The 15,920-nt window shown below is 36.7% G+C and overlaps 1 protein-coding gene across 2 annotated transcripts; it reads right to left on the minus strand.

Moving 5' to 3' along the window:
* Positions 1-1,399: 1,399 nt before the first annotated feature.
* Positions 1,400-7,178, minus strand: LOC111401853 (pentatricopeptide repeat-containing protein At1g30610, chloroplastic). 2 transcript variants are annotated; one of them, XM_023029794.1, is made up of 9 exons: positions 6,478-7,178; positions 5,298-5,501; positions 4,978-5,059; positions 4,691-4,882; positions 4,089-4,202; positions 3,066-3,156; positions 2,829-2,986; positions 2,046-2,477; positions 1,400-1,789 (listed from the first exon to the last, which is right to left on the minus strand). In XM_023029794.1, the coding sequence occupies exons 1-9, from the start codon at positions 7,095-7,097 to the stop codon at positions 1,475-1,477; spliced, it is 2,208 nt and encodes a 735-aa protein (XP_022885562.1). In that variant the 5' UTR covers positions 7,098-7,178; the 3' UTR covers positions 1,400-1,474. The 2 variants fall into 2 exon arrangements, with proteins under 2 accessions (XP_022885562.1, XP_022885563.1); XM_023029795.1 differs by having other exon boundaries at positions 5,298-5,489; positions 6,478-7,176.
* Between the last annotated feature and the right edge of the window lie 8,742 nt (positions 7,179-15,920).

Here is a 15,920-nt window from a genome sequence, read left to right on the forward strand (position 1 = left end):
TGCAGATTGAAACGGATTCTTCACAGTTGAGGACAAACTATTCTAATAGAGAATCCAATGGCTCCAGCTGTCAAGAATAATTACGACATATTTGATTTGATTTAATGTACCTAAAATGCTGTTCGCGACCATATTTGACCTTTGAGACTGAATTTATAAATTTTTGAAGTTGATAAGCCCTATTTGTTTTTCATTTTTCTTCATTAAAATGAAAAATATAATCGTTATTCATTATATCATACCATCAAATTTGAATTTCTATTTCTTGTATGAGGCCCATAACTACTATATTTATCATTCTCATTTTTACATTAATAGATACCAAACGGGACCTAAAATTATCATGTGATATAAATAGATATCAACTGTTATGAGCTTAGTGTTAAGTATCTTGCGATCTCAAGTCTGTCAAGTTCCCGGAATATGTTAAGTCAGCCTACTTTTAACCGCGAACAGCAACCGAACTTAAGATATAAGGACAGAAATGTAGAAGAAATAGAGAGCAAGAAGAGTTGGGAGAACAATCTCCTAAATTCAAAAAAGAACCTTGTAAGTGAATAAAATCTCTCTCTCTCTCTCCCCCCCAAATTATGCAAGTATTTATAACCAAACAATTGGTCCTCTGAGGCATAGTCCAGTGGTGCAAAGGACAGGAACGAGGTTATCTCATTCCTTGCTGACAGTCGTAGGGTAAGGGTTCAATTCCTGAGACATAAAATTGAACTCCTTATAGGTATAGTGTACAGACAACTCTTGTTCTCTGACCTGTTAGGACACGTTCCACGATTTATCTTTCTCACAAAACTCTAGAAACGGGACGATGAGAGTCCTCAAAGTTGAAGTTCAACCTTTATTTATAATCAAACAACTGGGCTTTAGATTCAAAGTTGTTGAATTCCTGCATGTTCCACTAAGTCCAAGCAATGATTGCCACCCCCACCATCTTCAAATCAGCTTACAACCATTCCACTGATTTGAAGTGGTGGTTTAAAGTTTAGGAAGTTTCCAGAATTCGCATTCTTGTGCCAACGCTTATCTTTCCTACTTTGACTAATAACGTAGAACGAATTTACAGTGATACCCTAGGTTCCATCTTTTATTTTGTTGATGAGGTAAAAATTCATGTATTCCATTTTCGGAGTAATGTCTAGATGGAGATGTTGCATTACTTATCTATAGATTAGAAGAGTAGAAAACTCTAGAGATGTTTGTAGTAAATTCCATTATAGAATCGATGAGCAAATTGCGATAGGAGATAAAGAGATCAAATTTGTTTGCTCCGCTAGCGAGTTGGTCACATCCTTTCGTTACAGATTGTATCATTTGTCAATTTAAAATTTTAAAGTCTCTTCCATACAAACGCTCACTTCAAATCAAATTAAAAAAAAAAAAAAAAAAATAGCAATGTAAGAATTCGGATGTACATTACCATAATTTAATTATTCATCAATGCAAGTAAATTTTGTTTGAAAAATCAAAATCTCGGAGGTTTCAAAAATTCTTTACAAGATCTCATTAGTTGCTCGAGTACGACGTTTTCATTTCTAGCGACGAGGATGCTTACCTCATGCATTAACGCAACCAGAGCGTCCTCCTGAAACCGGTGGCCATTTTCCGTTAAAATTCTCGTCCAATTTACCTCAATCCAAGGAGAGCTGAGTAAGCAAGAGAGAGCAGCATTATAGTCACCATCCTCCAATCTTGAGCAAAAAATTTCTCTAGTAAGAGTAGCTGGTGGAATCCGTTCAGCCTCTACCAAATGCTTCCATGCTGATTCCAACAGTTCCTTCTGGAAAAAACCAAAATATTATGTGCTGGCAGAATTTAATAGTAACTAACATCACATCTCCATAAACTAATAAATGCAAACTTCTTTTGCAGTCAAATTTCAATAGGATACAACAACATTAAAAATTAGTAAAATTTGCCCAACGTATGGTATATGCAATCATTTGTTGTTCATCTCCCGATTTAAAGCTTTATCAGTTCCCCAAACAACTCTCTATTTTAGGCATTCTGAATGAGAGAGATGCTTAAAATGATACCTTTCCAGCGCTACGTGCGTCCAATATGATCCGAAGATGACGCTTAGCATTGAAATGGTGTCCATATTGCAACATTTGTGCGAATACAAACTCAACATCATCCCACTTCTTCTCTGCAGCGCATGCATCTAACATCGTGTTGAATGAGTAAATATCAGGTAGAATCCTATCTTTATAATCTGATTTCTCGTAAACCGAGCTGCCATTTTCCAATAATTTTAGAAACAATAGTTTGGCTTCTTCGAACATCCCGTGATCCAAGAAACCTTTCAACATTATATTACAAGTTATCAAATTTGGAGAGCAGAACTTCTGCATGTAATTAAAGACATACACCCCATTCTGAACGTCACCAGAATTAAGACATGCTTGAATTAAACCCGTGTAAGTTACTACAAGAGGCTTGTTGGCAACTTTGCATATCTTGTCAATCTGCAGAAAAAGAAACAAGAAAAAAAGTTGAAACTGAGTTGAAGGGAGTTTTTTATATCTACATATATCTATATACACTGAACACTTCAGTTGATAGTAAAATCCCACAGCACGGTTAAATAGAATTCAATGAGATTTATATGCAGAACTTGGTCATCTTGAAAAATTATTGTATACTATTTTGATTCCCAACCTCTCACGTTTTTCGAATCCCAACCTCTCAATGTCACTGAAGCTGAGGCACAATCAGAAATGCACTATACGATTTTGATGTTCCACGTCATTTATGCTTGTTATGAGAAATAAAGGAATCGGGCAACATTAATGTACAGTAAACCAGAAGAAACCTACTTGCTTCAGAGCCTCCTGGCACCTTCCTGCACTACAAAGGCAACGAGCAAGGTCATAATACAGACCTGCTGTACCAACTATTCCACGCCTCTCCATGTCTTCAACAGCCATTATAGCCGCATCAGATTTACCTTCCTTCCAAAGAGTGTTCACAACAACTACAGACAATAAGAGAGAATAGTTAACAGAGGAACAATCTGCATTGATTTAGGCAAAATGTATCTTTTATGAAATTACCTTTATACGTTAAAGCATTCGGTATGCACGATTTCTGCACTTTCTTGAAAAAGTCGTGGACCAAGTTGTATTTGCCGCAAGCAAACATCAACTGCTCCAATTAAGATTAGTTAAGCTAACAATAAATCGTATAACTGAGTAGACACTTTTTATTTTTTATTTTTTTTTTGCAATCTAATTCATAAAAAACATTTGATTAAAATTGATTAATTCAAAGTGAATAATTAATTTTAACTACACATTTCATGGGACCTTCAACTTTTCAACCACACATTCCGTTAACTTTTATCAAAATCTACTAAAATTTTGATTCTTATCTAAACCAAACAGAAGCTAAATTTAAAAGTTCAACAGTTGTGCAATTTATTTAAAAGACTTCCCACCCAAGAGTTGTACTTCTTCTTCAGCAACTGCACCATTCCTTATTTTATCCATTTTATCTAATAATACCCACAATTTCATTCAGTAGCAACCTTTATGAAAGACCACGACTCTTGGACAAATACCCACATCCAAAGACTATATATGGAATTTCTCAAGGGCAAATACACAATAAAATTTTTTAGTTCTACTCCCTCAATTTTCTTGGAAAGAAATTCTTTCAAATTTGTGTAAAAATTATGTGCCTATATAAGATGATAAAGACAAAAATATGTTAGTTTATTCCTATGTGATTGAGGCATCACTTCCTAAGTAACGAAATTTATTTATAATTCCACATTTTGTTAGCTATTGTAATCAACAAATGCATAGAAGAATGAGAGAGATATGTTGAACCATGCACGTCAAAGTAAAATATACTCCAAAATGGAGATCTCAGAAAACCAAGCTCAAAGATGTTAGCCAAAAATACCCAAAAATGTTTTATTATATAATCAATCAGAATCAGGAAAACAGTATCCATCAAGCAATAGCATTGATCCCACGGGATCTGCCGTGAAAATCGAAAGTAAATGCATCAACCTGCGGCAATCAAAAGCTCACCAACAAACAAGGGTAAACAAGTGAGCATCAAGGTATTACCTCCATAACTAATCCATATGTTGTGCTTGAAGGTTGTTGACCCTGTTGGTTTAGCTCCTGTAGAACCCAGAAAGCGCCTTCCCATTTCTTACGCCGAACACATGCATTAAGGACCTGTGCACAAATATGCACAAGCATTTTAATATCAACAAAATAATTAAAAAGCATTCAAATGATAGTTGTGCAATGAGAACACCTAAACAGAAGAACAATAATTCCAGTTTTATAACAAACCACATAAATAAACGGACTACTGGTATGCGCTATAAACTTATAACTGAATCATAGATAAGTTTTTCGAAGGAGAGGGGAGAGACTTGTTTTCGCATATGCAACTTCATATTAGGACATGTATCACCAGGGTGCCAGACAGGCTGTAGTTCTAACATTACATCCTCAGCCAATGGCTTTCCACCAAAAGAATTTGCAGAAACAGTATGCAAAGTGTTACCACACACTTACGCAGTTACAATAAATATTGTATCATTTTTGCAGTCTCAAAACAAGTTTACATGTCGGTGTCTTGGCAAGAGGCTAAATCATCATTGTTCACGAAAAAGAAGAAAGGTGTATTGTTAATGAAAATATAAAGTACTACTAACTGCATTGTAGATGATGACATCTGGTTCCAATCGTGGATCCCACTTTTCAAAGATGATAGTCTTAAACTTCTTTCTGGGAGGAGACCGCATGGTATCAATCACGTCAAACAGTTCCTTCATATGCCCTGCTTGTCCAAGAGTCACAGCAATACAGTGATAAGCGACGACGTCCGGGTACGAAGCCATGTGCTCCTGTTAGGAGTGGAGAAAGAAGCTGTAACAACTCGTCTTTTCTCCTCCCCATTATTCGAATATATTAACTAAAAATGCACTTTACAAAGTTTTACCAACATTTGGCGAAACAAATTGAGTGCTTCCACTGGCCTCCTTGCCTTTCCCAGAGCATCCAATGCAGCAGTATAAATATATCTAGAAAACACGAGTGTCCAAAATCAAAAGTGCAAATGACTCCGCATAAAGCATAGAAGTGGTAGGCAATCAAATGAATGGGCTAAAAAAAAGATAAACATATTTAGCCCTCTGAATTTTCCCTCTCTTTCTGCAAAGCCCTCAAAATAACTTTCTTTTCTTTTCAATGTTTATCAATTAAGATATTAATGATGGGAATGGAAAACTGGTGTGAGTAGGACAGAAACAAATACCATACCGTATCTTATGCGATTTGAAGCGTTCACGTGATTGAACCCATTCAATAACCTGCAGCACGCACCTCCAGTTTCCAAGCTTACCCAATATCTGGATGATCCTCATAACAGAATGGTCTGAGAATCTGATCTGAGCGCTTCGCATCATTTTAGTGAACTTCCATTCAGGCATGTTAATGTCTGCAGCATTCAGACTGTAAAAAAAACTACTTTACCATGAGGCAGAATAGAGGACCAAAATCAACTAACTGAGCTGCAACATTTAGATGAATCTAAACCAAGACATATCAAGAGCTGCAACATTTGGTATTATCTTGATAGACATGGAAATTTAACCCTGATTTATAAGGCTTCACATTCAAAATATAATCCAATTCATTAGCATACTGATAGGAAATACCAGTCTAGGAGCGAAAAATACTGGCTGTGGTATTTTCAGCACATTTAATGCCTACAAATTTTGACTTCCCTGCAGAATCTTAGCCTAATCATCTCATGTAGATATCTTCTCTGAGCATGGTATCAAATACTAAATATACATTATTATTAAAATTCAAATGTCATGCATTTGAGTAAATTCAGCCAATGCTAGAAGGGTCACACAGCGAACAAAGGTCGAATAGGACAGAGAACTGAAGGGCAACTTACATGCAAAATTTAATAACTAAAAGCTTAGAACTCAGCCCAAACACAAGTAAATTTCCTATAATAAAATAGAGGTTCGAGCTTATAGCACCCAAACGTAATATCATAAATAGTAGATAGATGCCCCCAGAGCAAATCTCCAAGTGGTAAAAATCTCCAAGTGGTAAAAAGGGAGGGTGAAGAAATCCAGCTTTGCTTGAGGGTCAAGGGTTCGAATCCTGAAATATGGATTTGGCTCTTGAATACCACCCTGTACCCTTGAAGTCATAACCTGCGATTTACCTCCCTCACAATGCTCCAGGATAAGGACACCCTCAAGGTTGGGGTTCAACCATAAATAGTAGATAGATATGTATGCTTATAATGCTATTTTGTTTTAACTGAAGTCTTCACATTTAGTTGAAACCAAAATCACATACCCAAAAGATCATGTTCCAACCTTTAAAAGGCTGGCATATACAAAGATAAACCAATAAGGAAAAAAAAATCTAAATATGACAGCTTATTATATTCCAAAAATGGCTAATTATAACTCACCACCTAGCTAGCTTCTGAATTCTCTCCTCCATGTCCACCCTTGAAATTCTTGGCTTGTCAATAACATTGTCTTCATTCTCCAGTGACTTGAATGCAGCCCTTTCCATATCCAAAATCTCACCTTTTCTCTTAACCCCAGTCTGTATAATATTGTTATCAGTTACCTTTTTCGATGCAATTTTCCTGTAGGAGACACCCCTTTCTAATTTTTCTTTAACTATCATCTTATCTCTATCCTCTTCTTTCTCAACTCTAAAATCCTCAAAATCTGCAAATTTAGTATTTCCTTCTCCCTCCTTGCCCTTGAAATGCTTCTTTTTCCTCAAACTATTACTACTGCGATTATTACTATCTCTGTCGATTTTGACATTCTCCATGGCCTTCAAATAGTCGTCGAATAATGGCTTGAATTCAAACTCTTTCTTTTCGATAATTACCCCACCGCCATTACTCGAGATTCTGCTTCTTGTAATCCCGCTATGCTTCTTCGTTTTTCGAGGAATTCCAAAAAAGGGGCTATGAGAAATCGAAAACCTACTTGAGGAAAGTGAGCTATGAATTACTGAAGACAGAGGTTCAATGGCTACTTCAGTAAAAAATGCTGCACCCCCCATTTCCATTTTTCACTTCGACATAATATCAAAGCTTCGCTAAGACAGAAAATTTGAACAAAAAAATCGCAGAAAGATATTTTTAAACCCAAATCCCGTGTTGTCTGGTTTCAACTGAAGTCGTGAAGGGAGCAAGCAATGCAGATAAAATTGCTATTCTGCAAAGTGCGATTTCTCCTAAAAGGGAATTTCGATTCGTATAGAAATTAGAAGAGCCCAGCTTGTTTCGGGTTAGTTTCTGTTTCGCGCGGTTTAGTCGCTAACAATTAAAAAGGGATCGGACGATTGTGTAAGGGACAAATCTCTTGAGACAAAGTTTCAAAAAAGGGTGTTTTTATTGGCGATGACTTTACAATTGGAAAATAAAAACAGAATGCCTTCAAGGGACGCAAGCACACGAGTTACTGTAAAAGAAGTGTTTAATTCTAAACTAAGAAATTGAAAGTTACATATTGTCTGTTTGAGAGTGTTTGATTTGGGGTCTTTTGCTCTATATATTTTCTTCCTTTTATACTCCTTGGATGACCTCTTCGTGATCAACCACTTAAAAATTGCTTGATCGCTCTATAATTGCCCACTTTCCTTGTAGTGGCCAACTTATCATGAAACTACTTTCTCTAACTGCTGCCATTACTTTTGTCGTTCAACCATCTTTAATTGAATTCCTTGAATCGTGGGACGTGGTAGGACTACCCAGTAGCTGCTTTATTAATTGGACTTTAAGGTAACCATAACATCTTATGTTTGCTAAGATGCTGGGCGACTCGAATGTTTGGACGAGAGCAGGGTCACAGCTCTGGGCGATTGCATGACAATTTATTCGCTCAAATCTTGGGTGACTTGCAACCTTGGGCGATGGTATCACCGCGTTCATGGGCTTCCTTATTTGGGCCTTTATCCTGCATTGCCTGATTGATTCGTTCTTTGGGCTATTTGATTTTAAGGGATCTTCCAGTTGGGCTTTATTCTTTGGGCTATTCGTCTTGGGCTGAACTTTTTTGTGTGTGAATAATTACCCCCAATACGGCAGAATTAATACTAATTATTAATTTTTTTCCATATTCACTTTGTGTTTCGTAGCAAACTTACACATTTTAACAGTATACCATCAGAGCGTTTCTTGAACAACTCTTCATTTATCCGTGCATAGTTTAGCAAACGCAACTTCATTTTTCTACTATCTCTTTTATTAGGTTCTTTAAGGAACTCCTTAATTTCTGCCCTCCAATCCATTGCATCTCCATCTTGTATGCAATGAAGTTCAATCCTTCTCGTCCTCCTTTAGATCACGGGCAATATTGTTCCATATTCACAAGTAGACTTCCAATTTAAAACATTTGAGTACCCTGAGGCCATCTGGGCCAACTCATTTGCTACGTCATCGTATATCCTATTAACGCATTGAAGTTCTACTTGGTCGAATTCTTCTAATAACTCTTGGGCGATTTCATATTGACTCATGATGGAATCACTTTGGCATTTAAAATCACCAATCAGTTGGTGAATTACCAATTGAGAATCGCCTCTAATGTTTACATTTTTTACTACCATATCTATCATTAGTTCTAGGCCCACGATTAAGGCTTCATATTTGGCTTGATTGTTGGTGCACATCCTATCTAAAGTGAATGCGAACTTGTAGCAAATCTTTAAAGGATTTATCAATGCTACTCCTACTCCTACACCTTTAGAGGTTTTTGACCCATCGAAATACAACACCCAAGGTTTTAGCTCGAACGAATTGATTTCTAATTCAATTTCTTCAGGCATGTCAAGGCATGGATGATCGGCTAGAAAGTTAGCCAAAACCTGATTTTTGACAGCCTTTTGGGGTATGTATTGTATTTCGAATTCTGATAAAGCTAACGTCCAAAGGCTTACCCTTTGGTGTAAAATAGGGCGAGAGAACATATACTTAATCAAATTTACTCTAGAAATCAAATAAACGGTTACGGACCGTAAATAAATCCTTAATTTTGCATATGTGAAATATAATGCAAGACATAATTTTTCGATAGCAGAGTAATTACATTCACATTTTGTTAACCATCTACTCAAGTAATAAATCGCCTTCTCTTCACCAAATTGGTTTTCTTGCGCGACCATTCCAGCTATTGATTCTTTTTCAACCGATACATATACTTTCATTGGCCGTCCTTGGATTGGTGATACCAACACTGGTGGACTTGATAAATATGTCTTCAAACTTTCAAAAGCATTTTGATATTCTTCTTTTCAGACGAATTCGTCCTATTTTTCAGTTTTAAAAGCGGCGAAAAGACTTTAGTTCGCCATGCATAGTTAGAAATAAAGCGTCTTAAAAAATTTACTTGGCTTAGAAATATTTGCAATTCTTTTTTGTTGCTAGGTGGTTTAACCTCTAGAATGACCTTCGCTTTATTTTTATTAAGTTCAATCCTTCTTTTGTGTACCAAGAAACCAAGAAAGTTTCCTGCATTAACACCAAATTCACATTTCAAGGGATTCTGTGACGCCCCGAACTTAAGTTTCGAGTGTCACGTACTAAATATAATAGTTTCTGCCTTTGGTACATGTAAATACTCTTAAATAGAAGTATTACATGTTAGAAACTTATTTTCAACTTGGTAAAATGTCTCTCATAAATTTTAATGGCCTGCAGAAGCGCATGTCGACAAGAAATTATACTTTACATATACGGACTTTGCACTGCCACGGTTAGTTGGAGCAGCAAGTTCGACTATTTTTATAAAATTTATCCCAACTCCATTTTCTATGAAATTTATGACATTAGAAAGATATTTTCAAGTAGTTTTCTAAGTTAAAATATAAAAAATTTCCAAGATCATATAATATGGGCGTTTTACTGAAAACAGTGAAGTATTGCACAGGAAATCCAGATTGACCCCTCGACGTTTAAAAATTTATATCTCAGGCCGTAGATATCCAAATTGAGTGATTCCTACGCACATATTTAGACAACTCAAAGAGAAACGTAGCAATATTTTTAGAGTCTCAAATGAATGTTTATAGAGTTGGAAATATCATTTTAAAATTGACCCAAAAACTGTCCCGTTTCTGCCTTTTGTCACTTGCAAGGAGAAGTTTTTTAAAAAAAGGTCTCTTAACACAACATAGAAGATATAATTGCATAATTTACTTCCGGTACCATATTACATCATATCTCATACATGTTTTTATACAATACCATAAGAAAACATATGGAAAGCAATTGAACAAAACATGCAAAAACAAAACTTCGATGCAAAACAACCTTGTCCCTAACCCATCATCGATTATGTCAAATGACTTCCACCAACTCTGCAATTATGAATCTGAGAATTTAGTATAGAACACTATGAGTATAAAGAATACTCAGTAAGATACCATGCTTGGATTTTAACATGTTAATATTACACAAAATAATGCAATCAAACACATACTTGCACATTCCGGCTTGTCGGTGCCCTTCGGACTTGTCCTAAGGCATAAATAGATATCTAACTTTGTGGACTTGTCCACCACATTCATATTATGATTTTTCATACATAGCTTAAGTATAAATATTACCATGAAATTATACCACTTAAGCATAGAAAGTATCTTACAATAAAACTTGAAGAAATCTTGGTTGAAAATGAATTAAGAAATGCTAGGCTGGTCCTCTTCTTCCCTCACGTTTTTTTCCCTTTTTTAAACAAGTGATAAGTTGTTTTTCATGCAAGGAAAATAAAGGGCAGCAACACATCTATTTATAGGTGAGAAAAATGATAAATTTTGGGTGACTCTTCAAGAAATTCAACATGTGTAGGCTGCATGGTTTCATTTTCTTAAATTTAAAACACCTCATGCATTAGTTAGTCACCTCATGCTTAAATTTAAAACACCTCATGCATTAGTTAGTCACCTCATGCTTAAATTTAAAACACCTCATGCATTAATGTTTCATCAATTTTCGGCCAAGTAGGAGGAACAATGTTTAACTTTAGTAATTAGGTGTAAAATGGACATTTATCCCAAACCCCTAATTAACAAATTATTTGGAAAAACTTTTAATAAATCAACCAATGTAAAATTTGGCAACCATAATTAATTTTTTGGTCATACTAAATTTTGAAAAGTTAAATTGCTATTCTAAAAATTAAATGAGCACAAAATTCGGAGTATTACAGATTCAACTTTAGCTTAAATTATTTCATTCGCTCAAATGAACATCTTAATTGTTCGAAATGGTCATCTTCTTCAATGGATTTGACCACTATATCGTCTACATACACTTCAACAAACTTGTCTATCATATCGTGAAAAATTAAATTCATTGCCCTTTAATAAGTTGCTCCTGCATTTTTCAGGCCGAAAGATATGACTACCCATTCGAAACATTCTAGAGACTCAGTGCATCTAAAAGCAGTTTTGTGTATGTCCTTCTCAGCTATATAAATTTGATTGTATCCTTAATACCCATCCATGAAAGAATACATGACGTGTCCCGCAGTTGAGTCTATTAAAGAATCTATCGTAGGCATTGGATACTCATCTTTGGGTGTGGCTATGTTTAAATTTCTAAAGTCTATGCACACCCTTAGTTTACCATTCTTTTTTAGTACTGACATGATATTGGACAACCATTCGACATACTTGGCTGTTCTAATAAAGCTTGGTTTTGACAATCTCTCTATCTCTTTCTTAATTTCAGGGAGTACATTAGGAGCAAAACGTTTGGGAGGTTGCCTATGAGGTTTAAAATTAGGCTTAGTTGGTAATCTATGTTCCACCAAGTTTCTATCTAAACCAGGCATTTGTTCATATTTCCAAGCAAAACAATCTTTATACTCCTTTAACAAAGCGATTAATTTATCACTAACCTCTTGATCGAGCATCTGGCTGATGAATGTCGGACGATCTTCTCTTTCATTGTCAATATTTACTTTAATCAGAGGGTCTTGTGCTTGAGCGTATCCAGGCTTGATAATCTACATTACTTCATCGTCTAGCTCCATTGTAAGCACTTTTTCTTCTAAACAATCCACTTTGTTGATTTCTCGACCAATACTTTGTTCCAATTCGAATACTGCTAATTTGTCTTTCAGCGCTTTAAGGGTTGTCTCTTCTTTCGTCTTGTCCTTGCATTCTTTATTGAAAGCCATTAATTTAGCTTTGAAGGCCTGAATATCGACCATTTGCTCTTGTTGCTTAGAACTCATTCAAGAATCCTTAATTATTCTTTTGCCAATTACTGGCTCTTCTAGGGCCACTATATTTGGCCTCATCTGACTGAACATTTCAGTGAGTGCGTCCACTGAAAATAGCTCTTCGCTCCGCGCGACAATTTGAGTTTCTTCTCCATCTTGTACTACCCTAACAGGTCCATAGTTTCTTTTGTATATGAACTTTTCCACTGAGTTTGCTTCTACGACAAAAGGCCTATGATTGGCCTGCACTATCTCTGCTTCACCTTTGTTATTCCAAAAAACCAAGCATTGATGGAATGATGAGGGTATACAGCGACTTTCGTGTATCCAATCTCTTCCTAGTAACACATTGTAACTAGTAGGACCATCTATTACAAAGAAGACTGTGGTCCTAGTAGTTGTACCTATAGTTATGTCCAATGGCATAACTCCCTTAGCTGCAGTTGCTCTTCCATTGAAACTTGTAAGGATGACTTCTGTTGGAATCATATCCCCTTCTATCTTTGCAAATTTCCTCATCATCCTAGATAGAATGGTGTTTATAGCTGCTCCATTATCGACAAGCACTTTTGCCACAGGTATACTATTAACTAGAGCTTTAACGTACAACGGCATCAAGTGTTTAGTCAATTTCATGGCTGGCCGTTTAAAAATAACCTTTTCGGCAGCCTCTATTTCCACTTTGTCCTCTGTTAAGTTATCCTTTAGTGATAAGTCAACATGCAGTATATCGCACTGAGCCACTGTCTCCTGAATTCCCTTTTTACCGTTTTCTGATGCTTCCTCTTCAGTTCCTGTGGGAGGAGGCATTATTCTTGGAGGCGATCCATACTTTTCAGAATGAGGCACTCTCTTCTTCCTTTTGGGCCTCCTGTACAGCATGTAAAAATCGAAAGAACGCCCAAATGGTTATCCCAATAAGTCTACTTCACGAACTCCCTCTTGATGTAGTTGTTTCAACAGAGTATTGTGCGATACTCCTCTTCTTCTCCTTTCTGCTTCTAGATCGATTTCCTCTTCGATATCTGTCATACCATCATCTTCCTTACCATTGTAGGCCTCTCTAGAAGTCTGGTCTTCTTCATATTCCAGCACGCATGCTTCTTCTTCGTTATCCTCTCTTTCTTCTCCTTCTTTCTCTTTATTCTTGAACTCATTGACTAGTAAATAGTTATTAGCCACAACAGAAGGTAACGTATCGAACTGAATAGCAAGGGGCTAATCTGGATCTTCTCCATCCTTTCTGTCTCGCCCAAACTTCGATCTCCCAGAAGAAGTTTCTGGCAACTCTTTCATTAATTCATCTGTACCAGTCTCTTCACTATCTTTGAGAACATTTTGATTGACTACCTTGAGTAGTTTAGGTGCCTTAGGACGTAGCACTCCCTGTTGTTGCCTCATTATTCATCCATAATTTCGTTGGAAACGCCTTTGTTGGGTTCTAGTCATCTTGTCGAAGGGTATTGCCTTTCCTGCATTATACTGGAATGAATGCCATACATTTGGTGGACGAGGTTGCGGCCTGAATGTTCTCCCATTATCTATTGGCTTGAACTGCCTCTCAAAAGGCGGTCCCTTGTAGAACGATATACTTCGCACTCTACCAGGCTGAGCGTTTGGGTGGAGAGTAGGGGGATGGGGATGCTGCCATATCCCTGATTTCTCCGTATTCCTACTCACTTCTCTTTTACATCTTGCACACAAGACGTCTTCATCCTTCTTTGGCTCCTTCCCTTTAATACACTCAAAGATACTGGGATGTGGTCCAGAGTCTTCTTCTCCATCATCTATAACCAATTTGAATTTTGGAAACTTGTTTTTGAAACCAGATGTCACCATATTCACTCCAAGTGGCTGTGGAAAAGGATTTTCATCCATTGCCATTTTCTTCTTGTCATCGAACGTAATTCGTCCTGATTCAATGGCATCTTGTAACATATGGCGAAAAACCAAGCAATTGTTAGTCAAATGTGACCATACATTATGCCACTTACAATATTTTTTACCCTTAATTTGTTCAGGGTTTGGCAATTTATGTTTATCGCTCAACTTTATCTGTTTATCCTTATATAATTTATCAATTATAAGGTCAGCTTTGGTTACATTGAATGAGAACGTTCTAGTTTTCACGTTTTCATCTTTCATAGGCTCATCGTTGCCCGATGGTCTAGGCTTAGCCATTATAGGACAAGTATACGTGTCTCCTTTGACTAATTCGGTCAAACACATTTCGATCTGATCGTATGACTCGTTATTGATGGTATGAACATCAAAATTTGGGTCTCTATAATAAGTTCACTTGCTAAAAATTTTTATCTGCTTTTCTTCTCTTATCAATCGTTCATACCTAATCACGATCGCGCTCAATTGGAAAAGGTCAGGAAATTCCTTGTCTTGGAATTTCTTTTTTAAATCAAAGCTCAAACAACCTTGAGCGATTTTGACAAACTCTTTTTCGGGTAGAGGTACAAAATATTTACTTCTTGCTATCTTGAACTTTTGGAAGAAACCTTCTGCCCATTCGTTTGACATTTGACGTAGGTTCGCCAAATCGGCCAAAATAACTTCAGACTCAGTCTTATAAAACTGAGTGTGGAATAATTGTTCTAATTGTTGTCATGTTTGAACAGAATTCGCTGGCAAATTGATGAATCAGGAGAAAGCTACTCTTGTTAATGAACTAGGGAAAAGCCTCATTTTATGATAATCAGTTACGTCACCACTTTGCAGTGTGAATCGTCCTATGTGTTCTGGAGTAGACACCTCCCCTAAATCGGTAAACAGTGAGAATTCTGACACTTTATACCCTCTAGGCCATGGATATGCTTGGTTTATCCAATCAGGATATGACTTTGTGTAAGTCGGCCTAATGACAGGACGTACCCCAAAATCTATCTGGTCCTGTACGATTTTCATAATCTTATTCCTCAACATGACGTTGGGGTCATATGGAATCCCTACAGGTTGGTTGACCGGTTGATTTGCTTGAGGCCTGATATTTGGTCCTTGATTAGGAATAAAATTACCATGATTTGGGTCATTGTTACCATTAGCCTGAACATTTATTCCCTCATTAACACATGGGGTATTCTGCCCGTTATTTAGGACATTATCTCTTACATTTGGATTACCCCCCAAGTTAGGTGTACCACTACCATTATTCTGATTTGGCATTACACTGTCCCCTTGGTTTGAAGTAGAGGGACCGAAATGTGATTCTACCCCTTGACTTGGATTTAGGACTGGGGGATTATATCCCACAATTGTCCTAGTTTGAAAATGGTTTGCAAGAGGCATAATTGGTTGACAAATTTGGCCTACTAACTTATTCATTATTTCATTCAAAGTATTCAGTTGTTTGGCCATGTTGTCATAATGTGCATTCCCATTCTGGGTAAATCTTTTCATATTATGAATATTTCGAAGATTTACCTGTTCAACGACATCTTGTGTGAGTTCTCCAAGCAGTGCACGCATAGTTCGAGGACTCAACTCTGCCATTGATTCGTCGACTGTTACTGCTCTGATTCTGTCCATCTGTTCGTGGAGAGCTATGCTGCTCCTTATATCGCTCGATCACAGATTAGACTCCTCCCCGACTTGTCGCTTCCTTATCGGATCTCTGAGGCATATTGTTTCACCTTTTGTATCTTCAACACCA

Source organism: Olea europaea, chromosome 10, assembly GCF_002742605.1.
Source record: "Olea europaea var. sylvestris chromosome 10, O_europaea_v1, whole genome shotgun sequence".
In the NCBI taxonomy this organism is placed as follows: domain Eukaryota; kingdom Viridiplantae; phylum Streptophyta; class Magnoliopsida; order Lamiales; family Oleaceae; genus Olea; species Olea europaea.